We start from the raw sequence: 19,743 nt of genomic DNA on the forward strand, positions 1-19,743 counted from the left end.
CAAATGTAGCTGAACCTTGCACTGGCTGGTCTTGGTACTCAGGCTTTGCTTTTATGGTTGCGCCGAACATGACGATATCTATAGAGTTTTGCTGATCAATAACTCTTGGAAGGGAGGATCATCTTCAAGTAGTGTTCGTATGTTTGTTTTAGTGATTTTCGCCAGGAAATTATGTTTTTAAGTGAGATCAGATTTTGGAAAAGGTTAAATAATGCATTTTCTGATGGGAAGCGTTGTTGGCTGCTGGCTCCTGTCTCCCAGTTAACTTTCCATTTCCCCTTTTATCTATTATTTTGCTGTTTCCTTCCCACCCTCGCTTTCTCCCCCCTCCTTCACGTCCCACTTCATGCTCATTTTTTTATTACTCGTTTCAATTCTGCTTCTTCCTCTCCCCCTCTTTCTTATCATGCCCTTTAACTAGTCCTCTGTTCTCATGTTTCACGTTTTCACACCATTTTAAGCTCTTCCCCCTCGTTCTTCATCTCCACAGTACCAGGTAGACAGAGAAATGTAAGCATTGCTAAGTCATGTCCAAGGAGTATCCACCAGCCTCGACCCTCACCACCACAACACCACCACACAATATAACCCGTTGTGGCGTGGCCACCTTCCCACACTTGATGCTTGGCGGGTCCTGGTGCCTCTCTCTCCTCCACACCTCCGCCCGCCAGTAAAGTGACTCGAGGTCATAATTTGTGTATCTTAAAAGTGTTACGTGAAGCTATTTTGTTCACATCATAGCGGCTGTGGATTACATGTCTGCTTCGGGTAGTGGATGAAGCACTGTCTATTATATTGCAGCAAAGGAAGTTTTTTTTTTTTGGGGGGGGTGTTTATATATAATGATGGAACTGTTGGTGGAGGGTGACGGTAGGAACAATTGTTTCCAGCACGAACCATACAAATTTAAATTGGTAAATGAGGGGAGTTTCGGTGTAGTTGATAGTATTTATTAGTTTATAAACGATACAGTTGTCCTTGGGGTATTAACGGGGTCTCTCATGATCCTGGGTTATGGTGGTGCGTGTTGTCATAGTGTGAGTTAAACTGTGGCTGTAGTTGATGCAAATTACTTTATTAAGAAACTGGAACGAGAACTGCCACGGGTTGATGCACCAAGACCAGCGAGCGAATCTTTGTCATGGGACAGTGAATAGACCTGCTAGGGGGGTTCCCAGTCATCGAGAAAGAACGAAAATTCGGCGCTACTCTCAAACCCCGTGTGGGCATAAACCGTCGTGGCACTTATTAATCCCCCCCTGCAGTACATCGGAGGGGCGCTGACACACACACCCTACACTGGTATTCTTGTCAGAACTTGTATTATCACAACAACCAATCAAGATCGTTTTACTAAAGTCACAACTCTTGTCGATGGTCAAGTGACAAGGCGAGTATTTTGGCTGTTTGTATCGTGGAGGGAGTGAGTCTGGTAAACCTGGCGTTACTGTGCCTGGCGTTACGATGCCTGGCGGCGAATACGTATTATCTTTACTGTACTGTACATCTCTCTCCTGACGCTTGAGTGGGTATTATTGGTACCAGATATTAACTCTCAACTTAACAACTTCATGTCTCTCTCTCTCTCTCTCTCTCTCTCTCTCGTTATATTTACTTACAAGAGAGAGGCGCCCAAGAGTGTCATCACCCAGCTGTGAGAATGTACCGGGCTTAAGGTGGAGTTAGAATGCCCTGTACAGTCCAACCGTAATAGTAAATACCTCAACTCACTCGTCTCCCTCCTGTTAATGTTTTACTGCGTCTTGTAATATAATTGTCTTTTTTTTTATACATTTCATTGACTTTCTTTTATGCATCTAAGTCATTATTTTAGTGGTTTGTGTTATGGTTAGGTTATTTTGATAGAGGGGATTTGTTTTGTGTTTGTTGTGTTATATAATGTGTTTGTGTGTGTTTGTTTTGTATGTGTATATGCCTTTTATTTGTTCACATCTTCTCCTAACACTACCACCATCGCTATCATCACCACCAACCTCTGACAACACCACCACCAACCTCTGACACCACCATCACCATCCTCCCCTGACACCACCATCACCATCCTCCCCTGACACCACCATCACCATCCTCCCCTGACACCACCGCCACTATCATTCCTTGAGAAAGAATAACACAAGGCGTTATATGTAAACACTCAGACAAACATGGAGAAAAAAGTTGGTGAGAACTGCCAACCTCTCTCTCTCTCTCTCTCTCTCTCTCTCTCTCTCACTCATTAAATGATCGGGAGAAAATTGCAGTAGAGAGAACACGTTACTTGATTTAAATTTCCTTTTCGTTTCTCTCGTGTCACTTTCTACTCCTGGTGTCACTTTCCATTTATACTTTGTTACTTTCCGAGCGTGACCTCAGTTTTCCATGATGTCGTGTTACTTTCCCATCATCCTCCACCATTTCCTTGGCTCTCCTTTCACTTTTCATCTTTTCTTTCATTATCCCCTCTTCCTCTTCCGCCCACTTTATCCCCTTCTCGTCAGCTTACGCACTTACCTTCCTCTCAGCTGTTACTTTCAAATGTTTCTTCCGTTTGTCGACGTCATATCATCATCATCGTCTGCTGTTACTTTCCACCAACTTCTGTCAATGCATACCCTCACTCTCTTATCACTTTCCGCCACAGTACCCTCATTTTCCAAGTCTCTTTCCACCACAGTACCCTTACCTTCCCCTGTCACTTTCCTCCATAGTACCCCCAACCTTCCCCCGTCACTTTCATTTACAGGACCCTCACCTTCTCCTGTCACTTTCCACCATAATACCCCCACCTTTCCTTTGTCACTTTCCACCATAGTACCCCCACCTTCCCCCTTCACTTTCCTCCACAGTATCCCCACCTTCCCAGTCACTTTCCGTCACTTCCCTACAGCACGTTCCGTCACTCCCCGCCAGGCTGGAACAGTAAGCCGTTGGCAGGATAAACATGTTGGCTTCCGGTGACTGATTTCATTGGCTTAGTGTTTGGTCTTTGTTTGGTCCCCCAGTACACCTCACCTCGGCGGTTCTTCTTACTGGTTCACCAAATCCGTTCAGTCTCACAGTGGTTCGGTCTAAGTTCAACGATAGATTAGTTCACTGTATTCCATGATATAACACGTCTCACTAAAGAACCGTTTTTGGCAAGAACTATCTGCCTGTTGCATCAAATAAAAAAAAAAATCATTCTCTGTAGACTACGATATTTGGTACAATGATTGTTGGTTACTGTTTGGGAAGAATAAAAGGATTTAACCTAATCTCTGCCGGTTCATAGATGATGCTGAAAATAGCGCTTTGTACATTCGTGATCATTGTAAGTTTATTAGAACATTAAAAGCTCTTTAAATTTTTATTTGCATGAATTGAACATAATTTAGTAATGTATAGATCAAGGATTATAGGGGGAGCCGTAGTTGTTGAAACTGTAAGTTGACGAAGCTGTATAAATGTTCCCGGAATTTGAATTTCTATTGTGTACGGTATGTGGTTGACCGGAAAGATAAACATGTACACGCTGTACTGAGAGTGTACAGTAGGTAAAGTTCAGCTTACTTAAGACAACACAGGGTCAGCTCTCCAAATAGAAGCTCTTACAAAACTACCAACCCTCGGCGACACTAAATAACCAAAGGTGTTCCCAACAGGTTGTGTAAATGACTGTACTGTATACTTTATGTACTGTAAGAGTAAGCTTTCTGGGGGTGTAACTATTAGACCGCATTACAACACGTTACAGTAGTGCTTCCTGTACCTCGCCCACGCCCCTGAGTGACCTACCAGGAAGGATGGCTGGCTGTGGGGTGGAGGTGTCAGGGGCTTATTGTCAGCTTGTTCTCCACCCCCCGACTTGTTGCTGCCTGTATGATGCTGTGTGTTAGTGGCAACTGTTGATCCCTCCCACATCCTCCCTCCTTCCCTCTCCTGTTTCTCACATTTCCTACTACCCCCACCTCTCTCTCTCTCATTCGTTCATACATCCATCTATCAATATTCCTCCTTCCTGCGGGTCTCCCCCGCCCCCCCTACCTTATGTTCTCACTCGTGGTGTAAACCTGTGCTTGGCTCACGCCCACCTCCGCCCACCCTCACAGGCTGGGCGTCAGGTGTCGGCGCTCAATATCGAGTTACCTACCGGTAATGGTATCCCTGCCATTGTCCCGTACCGGTACCAGGACCCACGCCTTCTACGGCTCACGGCGATGGAGAACTGACATATACGAGGATATAAAAGTATTTATTAATATTATTTATTATAATGAACATTGAGCCAGAAAATAATGTATCTGCAGACACATGAGTTACCCGAGTGACTAACACTTGTCGAAACAAACCACAGAGGGAGACTCCTTGTTGTACGGAGATCAAACACACCTGTACTCGTAGTTGTACTGTACTGGTGCGGGTAAATCGACACAGCCCCAGAGGTGAGGTATAGCCTTGTCACACCAGTCACCCAACATGATCTTATTCGTAGATCACTTCTTGCATCACAAACCTCGATGGGTATTTTTTATTCCTTTATTCACGTGATGTGTTTTAACCGCGGGAGTGATGTGTTTTAACCGCGGGAGTGATGTGTTTTAACCGCGGGAGTGATGTGTTTTAACCGCGGGAGTGATGTGTTTTAACCGCGTGTGTGATGTGTTCTAACCGCGGGTAATATTAACCACTGACGTCAGGGGAGGCTGCTGTTGTCCAGGCCGTGTGTCACCTTTATCCAGAACCCGGGAGTGTCTGAACCTCCCCCACCCCTACCCGTGCACATTCTGCTCACACCCGTGTATACTCTTCCGCCCATTCGTGTACACTCTGCCGCCCATTCATGTACACTCTGCTGCCCATTCATGGTACACTCTGGCTCCCACCCATATACACTGCCGCCCACCCTTGTACACTACCGCTCATCTACGCACACTGCCGCCCACCCGTGTACACTCCGCCGCCCACCACTTATTCCTCATGACTCGGGACTAAGTAGAGGAGGGAATCAATAGCCAGAGAGTTAAAGGAGAAGAACAAACAAACACGGACACTTCACACCTGAGAACTACCACTACCGTTGTTAAGTGGAGGCCGGAAATAAGGTGATTCCCTCGTCCGGTAGTTAACGGCTCCTGGCTATTAGCACTCGTTCTTGTTCACTAACATTAACATTCTCTTTGACAAACATCTCCTCAGCATTTGTTTTACTTTCTAGTTTCATTTTGTTTCATTTTTACCGAAACGTTGTGGAGAGAAATGTTAATATATTAGAAAAAATATTAACCCGTTCTAGTCATGGCTGTAGTGTTCGTTCATGTTACCTTAAAGTTACGATCACCTTAACATAGAATTACGATTAATGAGAACTGTACTTTTTTCTTCGGAACCGTTGAGTACGATGATTCAGTCTCCTGACCCAGAGTACGAGAAATTTGCTCAATGAGTTACTTCAAGTTATCGTTCGGAGAGGTTAAGTCATCGTGTGTGGTGGTGTGGTGTTGATGGTGCTGCCGTTGTCACCACCGTGCGTGCAAATACATAAGCGTCAGATCATATGTGTGTGTGTGTGTTTTATGACCTCTTCACATTACCTGACAAATACCAAGGGTCAAGATAAACTGTCAGCTGAACTTTCACGTATAATTTTTTTGTTATATGACATAGAAAATGAAGACTGGAATTTATTTTAAGTTTTGTGGAGAATCTGTATTTTTTTTTTGTTTCATGATTTCAGTTGATTTAAAGGTGAATATTAATTAGTTTTGCCGTTGTATAAAATCAGTGAAGGAATCTTAAGTAATGAATAATTGGATGCTTAATATATTTGGTAACTCTTCTCGTCTCTCTGGCGTTGGTCGGCCGCTGCTCGTCACTCAACTTTATTAAGGGATAAATATAAGAGACGAGGCCGCGTAGGCTGTGTAAATCTCGCCAGTGTTGTGGACGTCGTCGCCCTGCCACTCCCGGCCTTCACCTACCTCAATCATAAATTCTCCACAACCTGGAATTAATGTGGCTTTCTCCCCGGGTTGTGAAGCGTTGCCAGGCCAGATTTATGGACCGTGTGTGGATGAAGCATGAGGATCTATCCCAGCGTTGACCATCACGGTTTGTTTGGTAATGAGTAATGGCCTTGCGTTTTTTGTCGCCTTTTTTCACACAGTTCATAGTATCCTGTAGGGCCGTGATATTGACCGTGAATCAACACTTGAATTTCAATGACTCTTGAAGATCAACCGTGGAAAAGCGATAGAATTGCCACGATACTGTTTTAGAACGTAAGTGTGTTTCTGTGTGTGCGCTCCGAGAAGGATAACTTAAGTATGTACAAATAGTTAAACGTGGTGGGGAGATGTCATACCCCCATTACACCTGAAGATTTTTACATTTTATATCAAGGATTACGAAGTTGGAATGACCTTGATTGTAAGATTCATAGATACGCTATAAACGTCTCCTGACACACATACAGGTCCAGTGTGGTCAGGCAGATGTGTGTGGGAGTCGGACATTCAGCTTTACACTGATACAGGCTGATGATGATGGGATCTTTGATTTACTTGTATAAAAGGTTGGTATTAATGATGATAATGATTTTGTTCACGTAATCGGAGACTTTACTTGGAAAGGTTTAGACATCATTAACAGTAAGTTTAACCATTTAAGGACGATGGTTATAATCTTCTGAGGGACGTTGGCTTAATCCTTTGAGGAGGAGGTTTTTCTTTTGCCAAATGAAAAGAGCAAGAAAATAAATACAGTTGTCAGCTCTATTCACGAGGCGTTCCCTTGCCAAACACAGAATAATTATAATTGAAGCAGAACGTAGGAAAGAGACGCTTTTGGCAGAGAGATCCACAGTGTGTTAATTCAAGGTATAAATATGTTTTGATAGGGAAAGGTCTTTTAGAATGGAATCTCAACAGAAGTCATCGGTCCGCCGAGATACCTTCAGGGGCTGGTTGAGGTGAACCTGTTGAGAGTAAGTGGTGAAATAATCTTGTAAATATTCAGTAATGATAAGGTTAATAGTGTTGATTATTTAGTTTATGTTGTTTTGGGTTTTTTTTTGCACCGAATCGAGGTTGGTGAAATGGTCCAGCTTCCCGTCATCAGGGGGTTGATATGTGGATGAAACGTGATCCATCAGTAACCAGAGACACCACATGTGACACGACAATGTGGGCGTGTGCCTGGACGTGCTGCGGGCGTGTTGTCTAGCAGTGTGTATGTAGGGGGGGGGATTGTGTTTGTATGTGTGTGTGTGTTAGTGGTGGTTGTTATTTTGTATGTGTGTGTTGTGTGTGCGCGCGTTTATGTGTTTTTGTGTAGGCGTGTGTGTGTGTGTGGGCGTGATAGACTGTCACCACTCCACAAGTCCTGTTAGAGTTGACATCAATCATCAGGCGTGGGCAGGGAGCATCCGTGAGGGCGGAGGGACGGGCGCCAGCTAGGTCAACCTGAGATTCTCGCACTAAACTCCACAAACTGTGAACGGCTGCCACGGCCCAGATGCCTCAACGTTGACCGCTATTCACAACCCGGATTTTCAAATGTCTCTTATGTTAATTTCCCCCTCTCCTCTCATCCTTCCTTTAGCTGGAGTTGCAATTTCACGTTTGTTTGTCTCATATCACGTTAAAAATTAAATACGAAATCGCTTTGTGGTTCTGTTGTAACTTGATTGTATCCCCAAGTTTCGGGAAAAAGGCGGGAGGCAGTCCAACACTCTTAGGTATTTAGGATCCAACACAGTTTTTGTTTATATTCCAGACAAGACATCTCCGTAAAGTAATGATTAATCTTAAGATAAACGAGGTGGATTAAAGCCTCCCACAACAGGTATTGATGAAGGTTAATGACGTAGCATTACATTATAGAGGTCACAGGTTAACGGGAGAGATAAACCACTAATTAACGACATTGATTTCTTTTTTCTTTTTTTATAATTATGTTTCCGTGACTATAATTATAATAATAAAAATAATAATAATAATAATAATAGTACAATTATTATTTTGTGCCAAACAGCTAAGAGACTATCTCCACTAATGCCAGACAGAGTATTACAAAAGACAGTACAGTACATTGTTACAGATAGGGTCAACTGGTACATACAAAGAGCGGAAGTGTAGTTATCTGAAATAGAACACATCAATAAGGATGAAACACAACAAAAAACATTCAAGGTATTTTTGGGGGAAATAGTTACAGAATTTCACGAAATTTTTTGAAGTAAATAGAACGAAATAACGGTAAGGGAAAATGTGAACATACAACTCAAGCTTGTGAATTGAATAATAACTCCTGAAGTGTGTGTGGGTGGGTGTCGTTTGGGCGTGGGTGGGTGTAGTGTGGGTGGGTGGGTTTATTGCGGACATATCAGTAGGTGGGTGTATTGTGGAAGTGCGTTGGTGTAGTATGTGTATATGTGTGGTTGTAATGTGGGTGGGAATTGTGTGGGCATGTGTGGGGTGTAGTGCGGGTGTAGTGTAGGCTTGGAGAACGGTGGGTGTAGTGTGGGTATGAGTATGGGCGGGGCTGTGTGGTTGGGATTGAGGTCAATGTGGGCGTGAGTGAAGCCAGTATATGCATAGGAGTGGCCGTATCAAATTGGCGGTGTGGGCGTAAGGGAAACAGTATGGGCGTAAGAGGAACAGTATGGGCGTAGGGGAGGGGTTGTGTGTGAGGAAGGAGGGATATAATGGTACACAAATTTAGGAGTGTCAGAGGTGAGGAGATGCGTGACGGGGAGAGAGGGAGTGAGAGGGAAAGGGAGAGAGGGGGTGAGAGGGAAGGAGGGCTGAGAGAGATCCACCAAAGGGAAGAGATAACGAAGGGTAAATGGTGGTCATATATGCTGCCGAATTGGGTTAGGGACTTATTAGGACTGGGGAGCTGCTGTTGCCTTTACCTGAAGTCAGCCAAAAGTTCACAAGATGGGAGTGTGGGCGCCATGGTTCTGTAGAGACTTTGACGGTGTGGAGAAATTGTTGTTCTCTATAAATAATCAATATACAGTTGCGGACAATTTTAACCTAACCCAACCTAACCTAGACTAGAGGGTCGTGTGTGTTGGTGGTAGGGAGGAGTTGGGATTCTTACTATATATTTCGCCTTATTTTTCCTTATAATATAGTGTTTTTTTCATGCTGTTATTGTGATATAATTTCTATTAAAATGCAACGTTCACTTTTTATCATACAATCGCATATAAGGAGATGCCACATACTGTAAAGCCTTGAGGAACTTTTGGCTACACCTCTACATACACAATTTACACATAGAGGTAAATGCAGTTATATAAATAGGAATTCATATACTTGTCTCTATCTACCAATGCCTCTACAGTTTATCTAATTCATGATATTTTACATATATTTATGTTAAGTCGGTTTATTTACTCTTGTCTGTATCTCTGTATGTAAAGAAAAAATATTCATCGGGGTCCTGTAACCACCACTAGCCAGAAAGTGTTGCAACTTAAGGATTTCTTTCCGAGTACACATGGCGCCACCCAGAGAGGAGGAGCTGCCGACTCTTGACATTATTATTGCTTTTGTAACTCGGATGATTCTCCTTACGAAACACCCCAGTACAAGGTCACCAGGTATATCATTAGGGGTTATTCAGATTCACCGGAGGTCAATTGGGGTTCATTTTATTCTTTTGATATAAGTACTTCTCGTGAGTACGTCGACTAGTAGTCAGGTTTACCGCGTTTGTATCTGGATGTGTGTACCGTTTAGATGTGTTTGGAGAGCGGGGTGGGTTGCGTGTATGTGTACGGGGGTGTGTGAGTATATCATCAGCCCTAATGTACCACACCTGCCTCCCTCAGGGGCTGTACACCCTATAAGGATGATGTCGGGGTCGCCGTCCCCAGTAAGTAACGACTGGGACACACTCGTTAGGGGGCTTTTCGTGATCTAAGAAGGGTTGAGACAGAGGGAAGGGTGACGGTAAGTATAGAGCCACAGAAGTGGGCTGACAGGCAGAGAGCAGCAGCAGCAGGAGGTCGGAACAGTGATAACGTGACAGGAGCTAACGTGACCATCAACTCGTTAATATCGGCTCCATTTATGTGGGTCACGCATGTTATGTTATGAGTCTCCTGCTGATAATTATCTGAGAGAGAGAGAGAGAGAGAGAGAGAGAGTTAATATTATTCTAAACCTGTTCTAATTAAGTGAGTTAGTCGTAGAACTATTATATAAAAGAAGATAAAAAATATTGAAGGGAAATTATACAAGGCACAGTGAGGTAAGGGGTGGAGTGTAGCCATACTCATCAGGTGGGGGTGGGCGGAAGTGTCATGTCTGTAGTCCCTGGCTAGTAGGTCATGAGGCAGTACAGCGAGATCTTGGTATATTAACACAGACCTCGGGACATCCGCTCTACTTCACCAGACCGTGATATATTTAACTAATGATATATACAATGTGTGTTAAGTCAGTACACCTACAGGTAAAGAGGAGCCTGAGGGTCGTGCCTACTGACGAGGAGGGAGGTAGTCAGGGAGTCACCAGCTGTGTGTCATGGCTGTGTAGAGGAGACGATGATGGGTAGAGGGTCGAGGGTTTAGTGAAGTAGCACCTTTCTGTCACCACTCAACCAGGTACCTTACTACCCACCAGGTACCAGTGATCAGGTACGAGGTTTCCTGCCTGGTTCTTACCCAGGTTTTAGTACATCATCCTGGTCACGTGATCCAGCCATTGTTATTGATACTTAAAATTACCCTAGTTACATACATACATACATACATACATCATAAATTCATGCATCGTCTAGGTTGAGAAGGTCACCGGGTTACAGATCCAGTGTGTAGTCACGTAACAACTTATAATAACGAAGGTCACAGTAACACTAAGCCGGACACGTTACGATAGTTAAGAAATATGTTACTGGTGAGAGTGTGGGAACCTGCCCCAGGGTACTAGGCCGTGGGTGAGGGAGGTGTTGGGGGAGAGGATGTGACGGTAGGAGGGAGTGTTGGTGGAGATGGAGGGAGAAGGTTACAGGGATGAGAGAGAAGGTGTTGAGGGAGAGAAGGAGTAAAGAAGGGAGGTGGTGTTGGAGAGAGGGAGGGAGGGAGAGCGTGCGTGCGTGCGTGCACGCACAAGGGAGCTGTGACACAGAACACGGGGTGACATCTACCCACACCTGCTGCCCACCCACTCCTCTGTGCTCATTGGGAGGCCACCACACACACACACACACCAAATGTGTGTGTGTGTGTGTGTGTGGAGACAGCGAGCGAGAGAGAGAAGCGATAATAACAATAATTGCAGAAGCGATAACGAATGTAGGAGAGATGAAAAAGAAAGAGTAATTAAATTTAATTAATGATGTACCATTCCACTCGACGTTGGTCTGGCTGGTCTATATATATTCAGGTCTTGTGTTTCAGTATTGTGTGAAAAAAAAAATCTTTGTTCGGTATATGAGGGGGGGGGGTTGCCCTACTAGGTCTTTTGTATCTCTTTGGGGCGTTGTTGTTTTGTCCTGATGCTATTTTGTTTTAATATTAGTGCTGCTGCTGTTAATAGTAGTGCCGGATGCTGTCACTATTGATGCTGTGGTCGCTGGTGTTAGATGTGTTGGTGGTAAATCTTCTTGCTGCTGTTCAAGTCATTGGTGGAACTGCTGTTGTTTGCGCTCCTGTTGATGGCACAGCATGTGTTATTGGCGCTGCTGTCGTGGGTGGGTTGAGGTGTAATGCTCCTGGCACAAGCTTCAGGGTCTGGCCGTTAGGTGATTCCTCCCAGGTTTTTGTTGCCATCTTGAAGACCTGCCCGAGGCTTCTTACGTTCCGCTGTCGATGTGAAAAAGAAATTTAGAATGAATCCTCTTTGTCCGTCCGTCTATCTATATATCTTTCTATATATTTGTCTCTTTGTCTCTTTGTCTATCTGTCCCTTTTAGTAGGATATCAACCCCCCGAGTTACATTGCCTGAGCCCTATAAATACGATAATTAAAATACATTAACCTAATCCCGTACATACGCTGTCGCAACTCTGAATACGACTACCTATCCCCTTGGCAGTATACTCAAGGGGTTAAGTCACCGTGGATAAGGGGTTAATTAATAGAATCTAGACACAAAGAATATAAACTGCACTTGAGAACCTTTTAGTACTAAGAACTTGACCCTCGTGCAGGAGACGTAAACAGTGTACCGTGGAACAGGTTTTTGTGTCAAGGTAAAACCTGGAGGAGCTCTTCATAGTTGCGCGTAGGCTGGAGTCTATGTACACACACACACAAACACATTCATATATATTCACTCCATAATTTTTTATAATTTGCCCTGCGTGTAGGCTAGTTAATTGGGCACCCCCTTGCATTCTGTGCAAGGCGAAGCGCAAAAGCATTTACAGCTTCCAACAGGGAAGCATGCGGAATTCATGCTTGCCTTCGTGACCCATGCATTAAGGGCGTAAATGCCTGCAATACTACGTCCACTTTCAGACGCTGGGATCTCACGCTGACGCCGCACATGCCCACCCTCACACCTCACACCTCACCCCTCACCCTCACACACCCATTCATAGGTTCTCACGCTTGGTCATAACGTTATCAACACATGCATTATCTAGTTGTTAATAGCACTGAATTTAAATTATTAGTAGATTGGTGAGCATAAACACGCGATAGTGCATGTGATTCTCTCTCTCGCCTTATCGTCCTAATAGTGGCATTGCTTTCCGGCTCCCAAGACTTGACCCTACCACCCACTCTGGCGGCACCCAGATGTAAACACAACTCGGTGACTCCAGTGTACAACCTGTTGATGCGGCGCCTAGTGTGTGGGTGGGAGGGTGGGGGGGTATGCGTGCACGTGCGTGTGTACGTCTGTGCGAATGCGTACTTGTGGGTGAACTCAAGTTAACTCTATAAATTTGGGGTAAACTAGAAGTAAACTAGAGGACACGACTCTGGAGGAGTTGGAAGTGGAGGTTCCATCTTGGTACACAGCGGACGGACGGACGGGAGGAAGTTGAGTTTCCAGAAAAACTGTGTTGAGTCGACCGGCACCTGGCTGAAGTATTTGGCCATCTACTGTGGAGTTTCACATGTGATGCTTCTAAACGTGGCCTTGTGTGGTGGTATAATGGTGTGGTGCAGTAGTATGAGGTGGGCGTTGAGTGGTGGTGTGGTGTATGGTACTGTGGTGTGTGTGTGTGTAGGTAGCGTTGTATGTGTGTGAGTGTGTGTGTGGTTAGCATTGTGTGTATATGTGTGTATGTAGTTAGCGTTGTGCGTGAGTGTGCGCGTGCATGCATGCGCTAGTGTGTGTGTGCTTTGGGAACTCGATGTGATAATGGGAGGGGGGGGAGCAGTATGGTAAGTGGGTGTTGGTGGTGTGGTTGATGTGTAAGCTGGAACATTGTGATGAGCATTAGGTAGTGCGGAATGATGTAGGTGATGTGTGGTGGATGGTGTGGGTGATGTGCGGTGGATGGTGTGGGTGATGTGTGGTGAATGGTGTGGGTGATGTGCGGTGGATGGTGTGGGTGATGTGCGGTGGATGGTGTGGGTGATGTGTGGTGAATGGTGTGGGTGATGTGCGGTGGATGGTGTGGGTGATGTGTGGTGACGTACCGGCAGATTATAATGTGTGGTGGGCGAGGGATGGTGTGGGCAGCGTGAGCACTGTGTAACAAGCAGGTGGAGTCTTGGCTCAGTTATTGTTGAGTATTTCACCCAGAAAAGAGAAGAGAGGTGTACCAGCTCTCTGTTGCTCCATCACCACCGAGGATGTCTTCTTACCATTGATAACAGTATTGAGTCGTGCAGTATTGAGTGCAACATTGTGTACAGGAAGAATGAAACCTCAGCACTGTATGGAGGTAAACTGCAGGTAGTTATTGTACATTGACTAATAATTGTTGTTGTTCTCCCCCAGGGCAAGGTAGTGATCCGGCCTATCGCCTTCAAACCAGTGGCGTCAGGAGGGGTACAGGGGGGCGTGTCCCCCCAGGGTAGCAGCCTCGGGGGGTCACCGGGGAGCTACATGGTGCAGGTGAGCACGGCCGCCACCACGCCCCAGTCCCGCCCAGACCCACGCTACACCTCCACGCCCACACTGGCCAGGGGCGGAATACACCACTATGGCAGTGAGTACCATGGTCACTGATAGTTTCTGACAGTATATCCTCCAGGTTGCCACATGATGATCCCGGCACAGTTGAGGTGTTCCTAGAGAGATTATTCTCACCTTTCACTTGCGGGTCTGTTACTGTTGGTAGTCCTCTTAGTGTGAGTGTTTCTCTTGTTTCCAGCGTTTATATCATCGTATATTAGCTGAAGCTAGATAAATTGTTATTTGTTATTGATAATTCTACAATATCGCAAGAGGTTCACGATACCGCAACGTTAACCACTTCGTAGAATATTATCTGTTCGGATTAATTATACCGGATGGTAAGTGCGTTTCCTCAGGATGTAAAAAGTTATTTCCATCCAAAAAGTCAGCTGGATTTCATGATAATAGTAACTGTTTCTGAAAAGTTTGTAATTTTATTATTGTTAGTGGTATTATCTTGTGTCCCCTCAAGGCTACGTCACACACAAATCAAAGCACACTGATAAAAGAGGCGAGGGGGAAGAGGAGTGTGTAGCCATTAATTCTGAGAGAAACGATAATGAAAACGAGAAAACTGCCCGGGGGTGTTTCAGGGCCAGTGGCGGGAATAGTATTAGTGTTGAGGGAGGGGGGGCTGAACCTCTCTGGTGTGCCACTGCCATTCCACCGCTATAACTTCTCCGCCCTTCACATCCACTTCCAGAAAATATCATTGTTTGTGATTTGAAGCTCTGAGTTTCTTGATAAGTATTACAGAGAAGACATATATACCATGAAACTTGAAGCTATTTTTTTCCGAACCGTCTTGTAAAACATCTCCAGACTCGGTAACGGAAAGCGGAAAATATATTATGGTCTCAAGTTTTTGCTGTAAACCGTTTTGTTAAAGTTATGTCGCGCTAATTAATTGTGGCATTTTGAAGAGAATTCCTACCTCAAACCTCGCACAACTCTCTCTCTCTCTCTCTCTCTCTCTCTCTCACTGCTGGCCTGCCCTCGATGGGTCATTAGAGAGTTGGTGGGCGGGTCGTGTTTCCCTCAGCGGGTGTGTTAGGCCCTTCCCCCTACATGACTTTCCCCTCATGTTCCTCGGTTATACACTCGCTGTACGGCAGGGTTAAAAGCCTTCCTCCCTTGCGTGTCACGAGTCATCACCACTCAAACACATTTCATAGCAAGAATGTGTGTCCACGTCTCAATGTTACTTCAGTTAATAAGAATGTAACAGTGTTTGAGAGTTATATGTTACAAAGTAGTGTTTCTATAGCATAAATGACCTCCTTCGGTAAGAGTTAGAACATGTACTGCTTCTTTATAGTCCAGCTGAACACACCATACTCGACCCCTTTTTTCCGCATAGTAATGTTCGCAGGGCCATATACGACATTTATTTCTGGTGTAGTAAAGTACAAAGACAAACAAAGGTCGACTCTTATATATGATTTACAAATAATATTTTCAGCCCCTTCATGAATATGACTTTTTCTTAGCTAATCTTTGCTTTCCACTCGCATGTTTGCCGAAAAAACTGTCTTCTTCCCTCTTAGATTCCAGGCTGGGAGGAAGGTGCTCTCATCATAAAAATGTAACTTCGTTTATTTTTATTGAATGTAATATTCAGAAGTACCTACTTTTTGCTCTTGTGTTTTTCTACGTGAAGTTTTCACCAGTAGTCTCCAGTCAGCTGCACTGCTGACACTGTACAGGATAGCTACGTAGTATCTTCTTATGTAGGTGTGTGGCTACAGAACACTCCTGACCACTCCGGTGTTGTCATGTCAGGGTTGGACTGCGACCACGTCAGCGTTCGATTCTGGTTCTTGTCTCTTGTTTACGTCCCAGTGGCCCATGGTGCCGTCCCCCCCCCCCTCCCTCCTCCTTCTCAGCTACTCCCTCTTGGTCCCTTCTTTTTATTCAGTGCTGCGAGGCGTTGGTATTGTTGGCACGTTGCCAATGTCGTATCTACAGTCTTAATATTTTTCTAATGACGTCTCTGCTTCTCAACCGGTCCAAATGAACTTTTTTCTATCCTTTTTTTAGTGAATTGCTACGTCTTATATTTAACATTTGTTGTTGTCATTATTTATCTGATATGTTTTATCAGTTTCCTTATATATTTTGTGCAAGTCATTGACGTTTGTTGTACCAAGACGAATGTTGAGTCTCTACAGAGCCACCTTCCTCACCATCACCACCTGTGCCTTGACTCAATCAATCAATCAAAGTACTGTCCTCATAATTACCTAAGGGTTGGCGACCACAATCCTCCACTCTAAACGTTCTAAGGCTGTTTTTACCAATCCTGCAAGGTTTTGTATCTCTGGGGATCCAGTTTTTAATTTCATTCGTCTATCTCTGCCTTCCCCCAGCCCCCCAACCCTTAATTTTGCCCATTAATATTTATATTATTATTCCCTTATCCGTAATTATATTTTCTAAGTATCTCATTTATCTTATTCTGTACATTTCAAATATTTCTCTTGAATTTTTTGATTATCTTAGTCCTGTACTTCATTTGTTTTCCTGTCTGTGTAGTTTATTTTTGACATTAACCTATAACACCACATTTCAAAGGCCTCCAACCTCTTTCTGGTGTCTGGTGAAAGTATGCATGCTTCTGACCCATACATCAGTCCAAGCTTTTCAGCAGTTTTTTCTCAAATTGAAGTTTGTCCCTTTTCATTAGGTCATTTAGGTCATTAAATGATTTTTTTGCTTGCTCTATTCTCGTTTTGATTTCTTCCGTACATCTACCATCACAACAAATGTTACTTGCCAAATACACAACATTTTCCATTTGTTTAACTTCTTTGATACCTGCCATAATTTTTATCTTAAGGTTTATTTCCAATATGGACCAACCATTTTTTAAATTTTTACACAAATCTGTTAACGAATTTTTGTAATGCCTCTTCATTATCTGTGTTAAGAGTTGAATCATCCGCATAGAGTAAAATTATATTGCTTCACCATTAACTTTTAGTCATTCATTGCCACTTTTAATTTCTCTCACAATTACAAAGTCGAATTTTTTTAATCACCTTTTTAATATAGACTACTAACATAAATATACAGTAAAACACGATTAATCACTGTGTATAGTATATGGTTATATCTTGATATATGTTGACATTTTAAATTTGAATAAGCGATACATGTTAATATTCATAACTTTCAAGGGTGGACCTGTTTGGTTGGTGATAGTACTTAATGCTTCACGTAGATGATTCTGGTTAACTTAGTTCTAATAGGTGTTCTCTTTGGTGCAGGTATGGGTGACCTCAAGACGATGAGTCACAATAGTTACTCTCTGGACCGTCGTGGCCTGGTCACTCCTCTCTCCTCCAGAGGCTACTATGATCATCACTCCAACGACAACAACAATAAATACAACAGTCTCACCAAGCTTCATAACAACAAGAACACATCCATGAACAACAAGAACAGCTACAACAGTAACAATCACCACAATAACAACAACAGTAGCATCAGTAACAACAACAAGAGCCCCCCAGCATACCCCCCACCTCCGCCCCGGCCTCCCTCACACCAGTCCACGTGTAGCAACATAGAGGACGGCCACACTCACCACAGGTTCGCACACGACAACAGACTGGCGAGCAATTGCGACAATTCGTACGACAACAGACTGTCCAGCACGTACGACAACGCGGCTATGTACACGCGTGTCAACGGGTACTCAAATAGTGACCTTCCTCGTTACGACAGCTTGAAAAATCTGTCGGGTGATTCAGGTCACTCCTATGGCCACCATCATCACCACCACCACCACATTCAGCCAATTACCAATGGTTTACACCAGCGGATGGGCGGCTCCGTCACAAACCTCACTCGGATTAGCAGCGCTCACCACTCAGGATCAGTCCAGGGACTCGACCGGTCGGGTTCAAACGTCGGCTTGGACAGATCTGCTTCAGTCACCGGATCCAACCTAGACAGATCCGGCTCGGTCAGTGGGTCGAATCTAGGTCTGGATAGATCAATGTCAGTTACAGGATCGAACTTGGGTTTGGATCGGACCATTTGTGGCTCAGTGGCTGGATCTATCAGCGAGCTGACGCTGGACGAGCACCATCAGACTCCATCACCGTCGGACTCGGGCGTAGCAGAGTTAGAGGCGATGCTGAAGGAGAAGGACTCTGAGATCAACACTCTGAGGGAGACCATGGAGCAGAACGAGCAGGTGATATTCAAGGTAGGACATAAGATTAAGGAAGGGAGGGGCCTAGGATAGTGTCTCAGGGGAGTTTAAGACTTGTCACGACAATAAAATATTAAATGTATCATCGTATTCAAGAGGAAAGGGTTTATTTTACGTTTGGCGGCATATTATAGGACAAATATTTTTATAACTGAATTTACTGACAATGAATTATTCTGTAAGATTATTCACTGCCAATACTAACGATGACTTGGGGATGTTTCAGGTGTACGAGGAGAAGGAGAAGACGTGGGAGCGGGAGCTAAAGAAGATTCGGGATCTGTATGATTCCCGACTCAAGGGGGCCCAACAGAAGGCTCTGAAGGTGGAACAGTCACTCACCACACAGACATACCAGGTAGGTCGACTTTTCTTGTTTATCTTTATTGTTAGCCAAGGACAAATCTGGGCAGGTAGGAGAGGGCATGCAGCCTTTTCTTTACTAGTGCAGTGTAGCTGAGGGGTGTATGTTGTAAACTTCATTATTTATAGGATTACACTATTTGTGCGGTGCTTTCAGAATTACGTACATTCTTCTTTCGAATTATTGACAAAGGAATTCCATCATGAATTTTGAAATGCCGGGGTAACTATGGCCGTATGAGTTTACATACAAGGTGGGAGTGTGTCAGGTTGGTCCCCTCGTGTAGGGGAGAAATAGTCTCGTCCTAATCTTATTGTTTTCAGTGATTCTAATATATTAATATTCATCAAAAAGCATAGTTAGGTTTTGTTCTATTAACGAGAGGAATACCTCTTTAAATTAGGACGTTTTGGAAAATGACCACTGCACTATGAGGTCATGTGAACCATAATGCCTCTACCCCGTGATGTGTAGTCACCTTGTTTATGTGGGCTGTCACCTGGGCCTCATACTTGATAATTTCCTCACTTTGTACAAACCATTGTCCTGTCTCTCAAAGATCCGGACGTGAATTTTTAGCTGTTTTGGGGGTACAGTTCGAGTGCAGCACCGACGCCATTTTGACTATACAGTTTTTTCTGGTTGCTAAAGTGAGCCAGTTACATTTGGTAAAATGTACCTCTGGACGGCACTAGTAGTAACTACAGGTGAAAATGCTACCTCTTTATAACTTTATGTTCACTTGCACGTAAGTGGGATAGCGACAAAAATATGATGTCATGTAAATATTACATCTTACACTAGTGTGGGTCAGTAACACAATAGGTTGGTGGAGACAGCCTCGGCGTTCCTCACCTGCTGTTCACTAATTACTCGCCCCTTAACGCTTGCCCCATCTGATGACGTTATCAAAAGCTTTAACCTACTTTATGATGTAATTGATATTTTTCTCCTGTTTGGTGTTGGGTAACTTTGTTCCTGTTATTTGAATATATGGGCCCACAGCTGTCACCCTTTAACCCTTATAAATTATTTCACAATGCTACGTGTCCTCTTATGCACAAATAGTTAAATTTCTTCTTTC

General features: G+C 44.1%; 1 protein-coding gene across 4 annotated transcripts in view; it reads left to right on the forward strand.

Moving 5' to 3' along the window:
• LOC121867179 (putative uncharacterized protein DDB_G0271606) overlaps positions 1–19,743 on the forward strand; it is a 183,416-nt gene that overhangs the window by 155,221 nt on the left and 8,452 nt on the right. For 3 of the 4 annotated variants that reach the window (XM_042366968.1, XM_042366969.1, XM_042366971.1), the window contains 3 exons: positions 13,894–14,104; positions 17,343–18,289; positions 18,522–18,653. In XM_042366968.1, coding sequence (XP_042222902.1) covers positions 13,894–14,104; positions 17,343–18,289; positions 18,522–18,653 — 1,290 coding nt within the window. The remainder of the gene's footprint in view (positions 1–13,893; positions 14,105–17,342; positions 18,290–18,521; positions 18,654–19,743) is intronic. The other variant, XM_042366970.1, reaches the window with a different exon arrangement.

The sequence above is a fragment of the Homarus americanus genome, unplaced genomic scaffold, assembly GCF_018991925.1.
Source record: "Homarus americanus isolate GMGI-L3 unplaced genomic scaffold, GMGI_Hamer_2.0 scaffold6317, whole genome shotgun sequence".
Lineage (NCBI taxonomy): Eukaryota > Metazoa > Arthropoda > Malacostraca > Decapoda > Nephropidae > Homarus > Homarus americanus.